Source organism: Pituophis catenifer, unplaced genomic scaffold (genome assembly GCF_029215685.1).
Source record: "Pituophis catenifer annectens isolate HBS135680 unplaced genomic scaffold, rPitCat1.0.hap2 SCAF_149, whole genome shotgun sequence".
Taxonomy (NCBI): domain Eukaryota; kingdom Metazoa; phylum Chordata; class Lepidosauria; order Squamata; family Colubridae; genus Pituophis; species Pituophis catenifer.
In genome coordinates, this window is record NW_027257029.1 from 1 (window position 1) to 12,741 (window position 12,741).

The 12,741-nt window shown below is 44.1% G+C and overlaps 1 protein-coding gene across 1 annotated transcript; it reads left to right on the forward strand.

The window, feature by feature from the left end:
• The first annotated feature begins 1,101 nt into the window (after window positions 1-1,101).
• On the forward strand, window positions 1,102-5,028 carry OPRL1 (opioid related nociceptin receptor 1). Its single transcript, XM_070956614.1, has 2 exons — window positions 1,102-1,462; window positions 4,505-5,028. The coding sequence occupies exons 1-2, from the start codon at window positions 1,117-1,119 to the stop codon at window positions 5,026-5,028; spliced, it is 870 nt and encodes a 289-aa protein (XP_070812715.1). The 5' UTR covers window positions 1,102-1,116.
• Window positions 5,029-12,741: the final 7,713 nt, after the last annotated feature.

Here is a 12,741-nt window from a genome sequence, read left to right on the forward strand (position 1 = left end):
TGCTGTGGTCCGTAAAATATGTTATGGGGAATGAAAAGTACCATGTCGGAAGGAGGGGGAGGAAAAACCCCTGCCATGTATTATTATTTCTTTCAGTTTCGGCTCAAAAATATTTCTAAATGGTAGTTTTTTCTCTTTTAACGTTGTAAGCCACCCAGAATCACATGTGTGAGATGGGCAGTTAGCGAATCAATCAATCAATCAATCAATCAATCAATCAATCAATCAGTCCCACCAACACTGACAGGGCAAGCTAAGCAGAGAGCAAACCCCACTCCCTTCTACCGGTAGTACTGATGATATCACCTAGTTTGGTCATGAAACGTCTGCAAGAAAACAACCAAGCTCAGAGGGCACTAAGGACCCCACAGTTGTCGTCATCCTCCTCCCTCTCTCCCTCCCTTCTAGCACTGATATTATTACCTAGTTGGGTCATGAAATGTCTGCAAGAAAACCATTACTTTTTTTGATCCATATATGATCTGATATTTCATTGTCCTTTAAACACTGGAAGTTTTTAAGAAGAGTTTGGACAGCCATTTGTCAAATGGGATTTGGAAATGCTTGAAAATATCCCCCAAAGGATTGGATGTGGACCACCATTAAGTTTCTTCTTCTTCTCCTCCTTCTCCGTCTTCTCCTCCTCCTCCTCCTCTTCTCCTTCTCCTCCTCCTTCTTCCTCTTCTTCTCCTTCTCCTCCTTCCTCTTCTCCTTCTCCTCCTCTTCCTCCTTTTCTTCTCCTCCTCCTTCTTCTCCTTTTCCTCCTCCTCCTCTTCTTCTTCTCCTTCTCCTCCTCCTCCTCCTCCTCCTTCACCCCTCCTCCTCCTTCTTTTTTCCTCCTCCTCCCTTCTCCTCCTCTTCCTCCTTTTCTTCTCCTCCTCCTTCTCCTCCTCCTCCTTTTCTCCTCCTCCTCCTCCTCTTCCTCCTTTTCTTCTCCTTCTCCTTCTCCTCCTCCTTCCTTTTCCAGAAGCTTCCACAATACATCAGAGATGGAAAACCCAGCTTTATTGCTCTGTAGTGCAATGCTCTTAATTACGTATTAAAACACCTGTGATTTTGATAACGATAAGACCCAGCATTGAACGACTTTCTTCCTTGCTCCCTAGATTCACCAAGATGAAGACGGCCACCAACATCTACATCTTCAACCTGGCCTTAGCAGACACCTTGTGCCTCATGACCTTACCTTTCCAAGGCACGGATACCTTCATGGGCTCCTGGCCGTTCGGAAATGCCCTCTGCAAGATTGCCATCTCCATCGATTACTATAATATGTTCACCAGCACCTTCACCCTGACCATGATGAGCGTGGACCGCTACATCGCCATCTGCCACCCCATCAAGGCCCTGGACATCCGTACGCCACACAAGGCCAAAGTGGTTAACATCGGCATCTGGGCGTTGGCGTCTGTCTTTGGCATCCCTGTCATGGTGATGGGTTCCACGGAGAGAGAAAACGAGGGTGAGGAACAGGATAATGAAGAAGGTTGCGATGAGGGGTGTGGGGGGGCTGCCTTTAATCGGAAACAAAAAATGGTGAACGTAGCCTGGCATCCGGTCCGGTTTCCTCAGCCGGGCCTAAAACCCCTGAGGTAAAATAGGGGAATGTCCCTTAATCGTAGCTCAGTCATCGGATGGAAAAGGTGACAGTCACAGTTAAAAGTCTAATAATAATGGGAAGCATCTTTTTGGTACTTATAAAGCTCAATGAGCACATAGCGAATTATTTAAAAATATTCCTTTTGAAATATAAATTCTTTTTTCCACAAAAAAAAAATATTCCTTCCTCTCTCTCAACTCTTCCCTTTCTTCCCATCTCCTCCCTTCCTCCCTCTCTCCCTTCCTTCCCTTCTTTCTCCCACCTTTCCCATCTCCTCCCTCCCTCTCATCTCCTTTCTTCTTCTCATCCCCTCCCTGTCTCCCTTCTTCCCATCTCCTTCCTTCCTTCCTTCCTTCCTTCTTTCCTTCCTTCCTTTCTCCCTTCCTTCCTTCCCTTCTTCCTCCCGCCCTTCCCATCTCCTTCCGTCTTCCATCTCCTCCCTCCCTCCCTCTCATCTCCTTTCTTCCTCTCATCTCCTCCCTCCCTCCCTTCCCTTCTTTCTCCCACCTTTTCCATCTCCTCCCTCCCTCTCATCTCCTTTCTTCTTCTCATCCCTTCCCTCCCTGTCTCCCCTCTTCCCATCTCCTTCCTTCCTTCCTTCCTTCCTTTCTCCCTTCCTTCCTTCCCTTCTTCCTCCCACCCTTCCCATCTCCTTCCGTCTTCCATCTCCTCCCTCCCTCTCATTTCCTTTCTTCCTCTCATCTCCTCCCTCCCTTCTTCCCATCTCCTCCCTCCTCCCTCCCTCCCTTCCCTTCTTTCTCCCACCTTTCCTATCTTCTCCCTCCCTCCCTCTCATCTCCTTTCTTCTTCTCGTCCCCTCCCTCCCTGTCTCCCTTCTTCCCATCTCCTTCCTTCCTTTCTCCCTTCCTTCCTTCCCTTCTTCCTCCCACCCTTTCCATCTCCTTCTGTCTTCCATCTCCTCCCTCCCTCTAGTCTCCCTTCTTCCTCTCATCTCCTTTCCTTCCCTCCCTCCCTCCCTCCCATCCATCCATCCATCCATCTATCTTCCAATTGCTTGCTTGCCTGCCAAACACACAGGAGCCATGATTCCTTTCCTAACTGCCGAGTGTGAAATAACTCTGGCTAATCCTGAGTTTACACAGGTTTGCCTGCAGTTTTAACAGCACCCTCGACATACCGTTAAGGTTTCCAGGACAATTTGCAGAAAGGGGGTGGGGGAGAGAGAAAATCAGTGCTGGTGCTGTGTTAAAGCCCAAAGCTTGATTCATAAAAAGTCTTCAGAGGATTAAGCCTTGGCTAGGATATTAGCTAAGCAGCATCTGCATACAGTCAAGCAACTTAGAACTAAGGAGAAATTAACTGACAGTTGGAACAATTAATCAGTGGAAGGACTTGCCTCCAGAAGTTGTGAATGCTCCAACACTGGAAGTTTTTACCAAGATGTTGGATAGCCATTTTTCTGAAGTGGTGTAGAGTTTCCTGCCTAAGCAGGGGGTTGGACTAGAAGACCTCCAAGGTCCCTTCCAACTCTTGTTATTCTATTCCGCCAGGCAGGGCTATCAACATAATAATTTTAAATTGGGGTATTTTAATTTTTGGGGTTTTAAATCAGCCAAATTTATTTAATTATTTTAATTTTTAATCATTGTTGTGTCTGTGTTTTTAAATTGGCTGTACACCGCCCTGAGTCCTTCAGGAGAAGGGCGGTATAGAAATAAAATTATTATTATTATTATTATTATTATTATTATTATTATTATTATTATTATTATTATTATTATTATTATTATTATATTCTATTCCAGAATTTTTTTTTTTAATTGGCCAAGTGTGATTGGACACGCAAGGAATTTGTCTTGGTGCATACGCTCTCAGTGTACATAAAATAAAAGATACGTTCATCAAGAATCATAAGGTACAACACTTAGTGATAGTCATAGGGTACAAATAAGCAATCGGGAAATAATATCAATAAAAATTGTAAGGATAGAAGCAACAAAGTTACAGCCATATAGTCATAAGTGGGAGGAGAGGGGTGACGGGAACGATGAGAAGATTAATAGTAGTGCAGACTTAGTGAATAGTTTGACAGCGTGGAGGGGATTATTTGTTTAGCAGAGTGATGGCGTTCGGGAAAAACTGTCCTTGTGTCTCGTTGTTCTGGTTTGCAGTGCTCTATAGCATCATTTTGAGGGTAGGAGTTGAAACAGTTGATGTCCAGGATAAATTCCTTGTGTGTCCAATCACAATAAAAAATTCTATTCTATTCTATTCTATTCTATTCTATTCTATTCTATTCTATTCTATTCTATTCTATTCTATTCTATTCTATTCTATTCTATTCTATTCCATTCCATTCCATTCCATTCCATTCCATTCCCTCCACTCCACTCCACTCCACTCTTCCATTCCATTCCATTCCATTTCATTTCATTTCATTTCATTTCATTCCATTCCACTCCACTCTTCCATTCCATTCCATTCCATTCCATTCCATTCCATTCCATTCCATTCCATTCCATTCCATTCCACTCCACTCCACTCCACTCCACTCTTCCATTCCATTCCATTCCATTCCATTCCATTCCATTCCATTCCATTCCACTCCACTCCACTCCACTCCACTCTTCCATTCCATTCCATTCCATTCCATTCCATTCCATTCCATTCCATTCCATTCCACTCCACTCCACTCCACTCTTCCATTCCATTCCATTCCATTCCACTCCACTCTTCCATTCCATTCCATCCCATCCCATCCCATCCCATCCCATCCCATCCCATCCCTTCCCATCCCATCCCATCCCATCCCATCCTATCCCATCCCATCCCATCCCTGTTATTCTGTCGTACCTATATGAGAAACGTTGATACACCATGAAGAAAATAGCACCATGGCTTCTAACTACATTATTCATCTGTGGGTTTTTTTTGTTCCTGCAGAAATCGACTGTCTCATTAGGCTTCCTGAACCTGAGGACTACTGGGAACCCATTTTTGGAATCTGCATTTTTCTCTTCTCCTTCATGATCCCAGTCATGGTCATCACCATCTGCTACAGCCTCATGATCAGGCGCCTGAAAAACGTCCGCGTCCTCTCGGGATCGAAGGAGAAGGACAGGAACCTCCGGCGTATCGCTCGGTTGGTTCTCGTCGTGGTGGCCGTCTTCATCATCTGCTGGACCCCCGTCCATATCTTCGTCCTGGTCCGAAGCTTGGGAGCCAAGGCCGATAACGAACTCAGTTTATCCATCTTGTACTTCTGCACCGCCTTGGGCTATGCCAACAGTTGCCTGAACCCCGTCCTCTACGCCTTCCTGGACGAGAACTTCAAGACGTGCTTCAAGAAGTTCTGCTTCCCGTCGGCCTTCAGGAAGGAGCTTCAGATGTCCAACCGCATGTGCAGCATCGCAAAGGATGTGGCCTACGCCTGCAAGAACTCCGACGGGACTAACAATCCGGCATGACTAGGCGTGGAACTCCCCATGGTCCCCGTCAGTCAACAGAGCCCAACCACGCCGACGTCGGAGCTAACGCAGATCACGGCTCTTTGAAGATCATGGCTCTTTGTCTTGAGACCCAGGATCGGAGACCCCCCATGGGGAAGCTGGAACATTTTAAAGCCTCGCTCCCACCGGAGTTCAGCAGGAAGCAAGAATTCAACACTTCTTCTTTTGACGATTGTATCGGGGGTTTGAACTCCGAGATACTTTCAGGTGAATTGAATTTCTGGAGTTCTGTGTCGACAGACGTGCAATTAATTGCTCAGACTTTTTTCCTCCTGAAAAAACGTGCGGCTGTCCCTCTTTCTGTATGTGTGTTTGTGGGCGTGCTTGTGTGCTCATCAAGTGTGCTTGTGCGTGTTCGCCTGTCGGGAAAAGACACTCGAGAAGTGGGAAAAGACAACCGATGTGCCGAATAGAAGAGCCTAACGTTGAGACTCCACGACAACAAATGAGACTCGGCTGCCGTCGCCGTTAACACCTTGTCTAGAATCGTTGTTAACGTTCAGCTAACACCATCGATTCTGTGAGTTTTTCACACATCAAGCCAAGGCAAGAACCTGGCTGCGCTGGAAATCCTTGTCACCAACTTAGCAGCAAGGAACCGAAAGAGTCAAAGTGTGTACATTTCCACACTTTTGGCTGCTTCAACAGCTCGCAAATTCTATGTCACACCAGAAAGACTCCAAAACCAATTCTTACTAGACTCCTTGGGCCAAAGGAAAGTGAAAAATAGAGAAGGATATATATATTTTTTGGAAGTTTGTTTTTAAATGCTGTTTTCCGGACAACGGAGGCCTAGAGGGATTTCTCACGCGTGCGTTGAATGGGCTTTCATTTTTGAAGACTGCTAACTTTGGTGGTTGGGAAAGCTGTAACAACGTTCTAGGAGAGTCCAAATTTTGAAATCAGTGACTCTTCAAACACGGATAGACAGTTTGTATGTAGGCAGTGGCAGACTCCAGATCTTGGACAGTGATCAAGTCGGGGAAAGTAATCCCTTACGTTCCTTTCTCTGCTTTGCAAAAGACTCACCTGTATTTTCTTCACCTGGGATGTGTAATCTAAAGGTTGGATGGCGAGGGAGGGACCCTTCATCTTAACCACATCTTAATCTGATGTGAAGTGGAACAATTGCAACCGGTTGATGCTGGCCACAAGGTCAAGGGATTAAAAATTAGGCGTTCCAGACAGTGGGTGGATTTAAAGGAAAAACATTTCTGATTGTTCTTATTTATTTATTTTTTTGAATTCAGGGTTTCTGGCAGAAATCTAAGACGAAGCATTGAGCTGATTCAAGCTTTTTCAAGTCGGTGGGAAAGAACCAACCTGCCAAGTTTTTTTTGAGGGCAAAGAGATGAAAGTAGAAAATGAAAAGTAACTTTTGCTGACTCCTAAAGCATCGGATCAGGAAAAAACAACCCCGATTCTATTCAAACTTAATATTCCTCTCTAAACATCCTCCAGCCCTTGCTTCTTTGGGGGAGTGGGAGGCAAATTGTCCTCCTGTTCTAAAGCTCCATGGTTTGGAAAGTGGCAGGTAGACTTCCCCTGAAGAGGGAGGTTCCATAGAGCTGGCATGCCAGGTTTCGTTTATAGAAATACGCCATCGGCCGCTGGGCGTTTTGCAAAATCGATGGAAAATTGATTCGGTCTTTTCTTCTCCTCCCCAAGAAAATCTTCAGGGATCAAGATTTTTTTTTTTTCCGGATTGATGGTTGTAAATTCTTTAATAGCGGCTTGTATAAATTTGTGTTTTGGGCAGATCCACCCTCCCCCCCCAAAAAAAAACCCCAAAACCCATTCCTTTTTCATAATCTGTGTTTTTATTTTCTTTCTTTCTTTTTTTTTCTTTTTTAAAAGAAAGACATCATTGGCCATTGTAAGAGTTTAGAAAGGTCTCTTTTAAATCGTCTGTGTTTTAAGGAGCAGGTGCAAAAAAAAGCCCAATGAGATTTTTTTTTTCTCTCCCTCCTACAACGAAAAGCAGTTCGGAGCAGAAGGATAGAAGGGTTGCACAGACAGATCGGTGTTTAGATCCAGTGGATCACTGCATGATGGAAGATGTACCTTAATTCTGCCTCTTCGACAGTTTTGCTGTACCACTTGTGGAGGTGTGTTGGTCCTGATCTTTGCATCTTTGCAGTCTTTCTGTGGGTTGTGCTACGTCAGGTGTCAGCAACCTGCGGCTCTGGAGCCACATGTGGCTCTTTCATCCCTCTGTTGTGGCTCCCTGTCATCGCCACAATTTTGAGAGGAGCTTCCGGTTATGGGGAGGAAAAGCACGGCGGACCAGGAAGAGAGTCTATGGCAAGGGGCGGGATTTCTGGTCAGCTCCACAATTGATAGGGCTTTCAGTTAGGACAGGTAGAGGAAAAAGGATGCTGCGCTAGGAGGAGACTCTATGGTGGGGGAACCGGACTTCTGGTTGACAGAGGAAAAAGGATGACACGCTAGGAGGAGACTCTATGGTGGGGGAACTGGACTTCCAGTCAGCTCCAGAATTGAGCGGGGGGCTTCCGGTTAGGATCTTTGTGGCTCTTTGGGGGCTTAAGGTTGCCGACCCCTGTGCTACGTCTTAGCAGCCTTCAACTCAATGGAAAGGTCCAGAGATTCCACTTAAGGCTATTCCCATCGTTCCTGCCTCTCTTCTCGTTGATCTTTCCTTTTGCGATTATTTCCTCCAGTCATAGAAAAGGAGGCCTAGACGACTTTTCAGAGAAAGTCCACCCGATTTCTGGGTGGAGACATCTCTTAAGTCAAAGGAGAAGAGAAGTTCTCCAGATGTTTCTTGGCAACGAGTTGCCTTCTTCATCACAAGGCTAGCATGGCTCCTAAAAAGACAAGGAAGAATGGATGGACACTGAACAAGGAGAGGGATTCAACCTGGAAACAAGGAGAAATTTTCTGACCGTGAGAACAATCCGTCCATAGAACAGAAGTTGCTTTCGGAAGTGGTGGGAGCTTCATCCCTGGAGGCTTTCAAGAAGAGACTGGACTGCCATTTGTCAGAAATGGTGTAGGGTCTTCTGCTTGGGTAGGGGGTTGGACTAGATGACCTATAAGATCCCTTCCAACTCTGTTAATCTCTTAAAAATGACCCCATGCTGGAAGGAAAGCAGGAAGGAGGATGGAGGGAAAAAGACGCAGAAAAGAAAAAAAGGGGGACGAAAAAAAACCCCAATGGTGAGGCCATAGAAAGAGTGTTGAGAAGAATGACCAAATTCATGAGGACTAAATTGTGCAATGAATGGCTAAGGGAACTACGGTCGGTCTCTGTAGCCTAATGAAAAGAAGGATTAAGAGTGCCATGACAGCATCTTCCAATACTTGGGGGGCTGTTGCAGAGAAGAGGGGGGGGGTCAGTTTATTCTCCATCGTTCCTGAGAGCAGGAGAAGAAGCAATGGGTAGAAGCTTCTCACAGGGAGAGCCAACCTGGAAATAAGGTGAAATTTCTTGATGGTAAGAACGATTAATCAATGGAATGGCTTGCCTCCAGATGTTGAGGATGCTCCATCCCTGGAGTTTTTCAAGAAAAGAAGGACTTAGGGGAGACATGATAGCAGTCTTCCAATACTTGAAGGGCTGCCATCAAGAAGAAGGGGTCAATCTCTTCTCCAAAGCACCGGAAGGCAGGACAAGAACTGATGGATGGAAACTAATCAAGGAGAGAAGCAACTTAGAACTAAGGAGAAATTTCCTAATGGTGAGAACAACCAACCAGTGGAAGGGTTTGCCTTCAGAAGTTCCACGTGCTTCATCAGTGGAGACTTTTAAGAAGAGACTGGACAACCCTGTGTCCAGAGTGGGATATGGTCTCCTGCTTGAGCAGAGGGCTGGACTACAAGACCTCCAAGGTCCCTTCGAGCCTATGTTTCTATGAGTGACGGAGAGAAGAGGAGTCAACCGAAGCAACCTCGGTGCAAGGCGAAATCCATGTTCCACGTCTCACCAAGAAGAAAACCCCAGAAAAACAAAACTATTCTTCCTAATGAAAACCATTTCTCCTTCAGCGGCTTGGACTCCTTTGCAAAAGGCAGCTTATGAATGTTTATTAATAATATTGCTGGGAAATGCAGAGCTGAGGTCTTAGTGCGCCGGAAAAAACAAGATCCCCCCCCCCATTATCGTGCCTGCAGAGGATGGCTTTAATTTTTTTTTAAATAAAAGGTTGTGAAGAATGAAGGCTCGGAAACCCTCACGGAGAGCAAAAGAAAACAGGCTCCTCAGATTTGATTTCAGATAAAAAGCAAAGTTGTTTTTTTTTCCTCCGACTGCTGCTGATTGTACAGCTTTTTTTTTATGGAAAATGTTTGTTATAACTAATAATTAATGATTACATTTATACACACATACATATACAGTATATATATATATCTGAAGTACATATATACATACAGTAGTGGCCAAAATTGTGGAAACCTTTTGGGAAAAGTGTATTTTTGAGGTTTGATGGCTAATAACACCACTTTTTTTTTTTTTTTTTTTTTGGAGTTTCAAGATCATCCTATTCCACTGCTGGAATGGCCTGGGAATAGCTCAGACCTTAACCCAATTGAAAATCTATGGAGCCAACTAAAGAAACTTGTTAATCAGAAGCGACTCAGCATTAAAACCCAGTTAATAGAAGCCATCATTCAATGTTGGTTTCATATTATAACAGCTGCAGAACTCAAAGACTTGGTTCACTCCATGGAAAGACGTTGTAAGGCCGTCATTCATGCTAAAGGTTACCCAACTAACTATTAAGTGACGTGGTGATCATTTTTGCATAGTTCATTTTTTCTATGGTGATCATTTTTGTGTATCTCGTTTTTTTCCACGTGTTTTACTTTTCTTCTTTATACTGTAACTGCTATTCTAATAGCAAATCCTTCATGAAAATTATTGCATTACATTCTTGATTAAATTATCTTTCCATTGATATATAATTTTATGGTCCTACTCCAGAAAAAAAAAAAGTGGTGTTATTAGCTAGTTTTAGAAAATGCACTTTTTCCAAAAGGTTTCCACAATTTTGGCCACTACTGTATATGCATACGCACATGCATTTAATATGTTGATTTTGCTGGAAGTTCCAACACTTCTTGTCCAGCTTAGGACTGGAAGCTTCTGTGTTTTGTGGGTCTCCTTTTTTTCCGGGGGCTTCAGGAACAAGGAGCAAAGGCGAATGAGATGTGGAGCAACTTCAAGCATGGCTGAAATGTGATGGGAGGGGAGAAGCATGTTTCAAGAATGGTCAACACTTGAGTTCTGAGAGAGGTTCATTTCTTGGAAGGCAAAAGGCAGAGCTTGCCCTGAGAAGTCCTACCATGTCCAGAAAACTCCCCACTAAATTACATTTCTAATGAATTGGGATGGGTCTCATCTGGTAACTCCTAAAGGACATTCTCCAAAATCTGTGCTAGTTTGATGGAGAAAGACAGAAGCTAGTTGGATGGGAGTCTACCTAGTTCAGGTAAACTTGGATCTTCTCAAAAGCAAGTTTGATGGAGAAGGAAGCTAGTTTGATGGAGTTCACTTAATTCAAGTGAACCTGGACCATCTCAAAAGCTAGCTTGATGGAGAAGAAAGCTAGTTTGATAAAGAGGAAAGCTAGTTTGATGGAGAAGGAAGCTTGTTTGATGGGGTCCATGTAGTTCAGGTGAACTTGGATCTTCTCAAAAGCAAGTTTTATGGAGAAGAAAGCTAGTTTGATAGAGTTCACTTACCCTGTTTCCCCCAAAATAAGACATCCCCTGATAATAAGCCCAATCGGGCTTTTGAGCACATGGCAATAAGGCCAAGTGCTTATTTCAGGGTTCAAAAAATATAAGACAGGGTCTTATTTTCGGGGAAACAGAGTAACTCAAGTGAACCTGGATTATCTCAAAAGCTAGTTTAATGGAGAAGAAAGCTAGTTTGAGGGAGAAGAAAGCTAGTTTGAGGGAGAAGAAAGCTAGTTTGAGGGAGTTCACTTAATTCAAGTGAACCTGGACCATCTCAAAAGCTAGTTTAACGGAGAAGAAAGCTAGTTTGATGGAGAAGGAAGCTAGTTAAATGGAGTCCACCTAGTTCAGGTGAACTTGGACCTTCTCAAAAGCAAATTTGATGGAGAAGAAAGCTAGTTTGATGGAGTTCACTTAATTCAATTGACTTGGATCATCTCAAAAGCTAGTTTGATGGAGAAGAAAGCTAGTTTGATGGAGTCCACCTAATTCAGGTAAACTTGGATCTTCTCAAAAGGATGTTTGATGGGGAAAGAAGCTAGTTTGGTGGAGAAAAAAGCTAGTTTGATGGAGAAGGAAGCTTGTTTGGTGGAATCCACCTAATTCAGGTAAACTTGGATCTTCTCAAAAGCAAGAGAATATGTGTGTCATGATATCAGCTGTCCTACATTCCACCCAATGTAGCATAAGTCTTCTTGGGCAAGTGAATCTCCTTTCCTCCCCTCTTCTTTCCCAGCCTCTGAATTTCCCCAAATTTGGCTCCAGAGATCACCATCTTCCAGAAAGAAAAGTGGTAAAAAATGGCTTTAAAATCAGGTCAGTCCAGTGGTGGGTTGCTCCCAGTTCACACCGGTTCGCAAGAACCAGTAGTAAAAATTTGCAGTAGTTCGGAGAACCGGTAATAACATTGGCTGGCCACGCCCCCGATCCGGTCCCTGGCTCGGTCTCGCTTGCTTATCCCGCCCACCTGATCAGAGGCTTTTTTTTTTTTTTTTACTTTTAAAAGCATTTTTTCTACAACCTCTTCGGCCGAAAAAATGCTTTTAAAAATAAATAAAAAAAGCCTCTGATGATCGTGCGGCTCAGCTGGGATCGTCAGAGGCTTTTGAAAGCATTTTTTTCTACAACCTCTTCAGCTGAAGAGGTTGTAGGAAAAAAAATGCCTTTCAAAGCCTCTGGCGATCCCAGCTGAGTTCCCTGATCATCAGAGGCTTCTAAAAGCATTTTTTTCTGCAACCTCTTCAGCCGAAGAGGTTGTAGGGGGAAAAAAATGCCTTTAAAAGCCTCTGGCGATCCCAGCTGAGTTGCTTGATCGTCAGAGGCTTCTAAAAGCATTTTTTTCTGCAACCTCTTAAGGTTGTAGAAAAAAATGCTTTTAAAAGTAAAAAAAAAAAAAAAGTTGGCCACGCCCACCCAGTCACATTACCCCTCCACCAAGCCACGCCCACAAAATAAGCCACGCCCACAGAACCAGTAGTAAAAAAAATTAGAACCCACCCCTGGGTCAGTCCCATAATATAACTCATTTAATAACTGCATTGCAGCTGTAATTTGAGGACTGGCCTGTCTGTAGTGCTTTCTACTTATCTTTCAGTGCCAGAAAACAATCCCAACATTAGATGTTTCTGATTCTAAAATGGCATAGGGTCTGCACCTTGCGCAGAGGGTTGAACTAGAAGACCTCCAAGGATCTTTTCAACTCTGTAAGAGATTTCCTCTCCTGCTCCGATTGTCCTCAGGCACTGAAATTCCTCCGAAGTGACCAAACGCAAGAGATTTGACATACTTTGGGGTGGACTAAGGGGGAAAATTCTATTTCAACACATACGGCAGAGAATGGCTGGACTCTGTCTCATTGATGGGGATGGGGATGAGATGGAGGCGGCATTTTTTTTTTTTTAATTTTGATTTATATGCCGCCCTTCTCCGGAGACTCAGGGCGGCTTACAATGTGCTCAGCAATAGCCT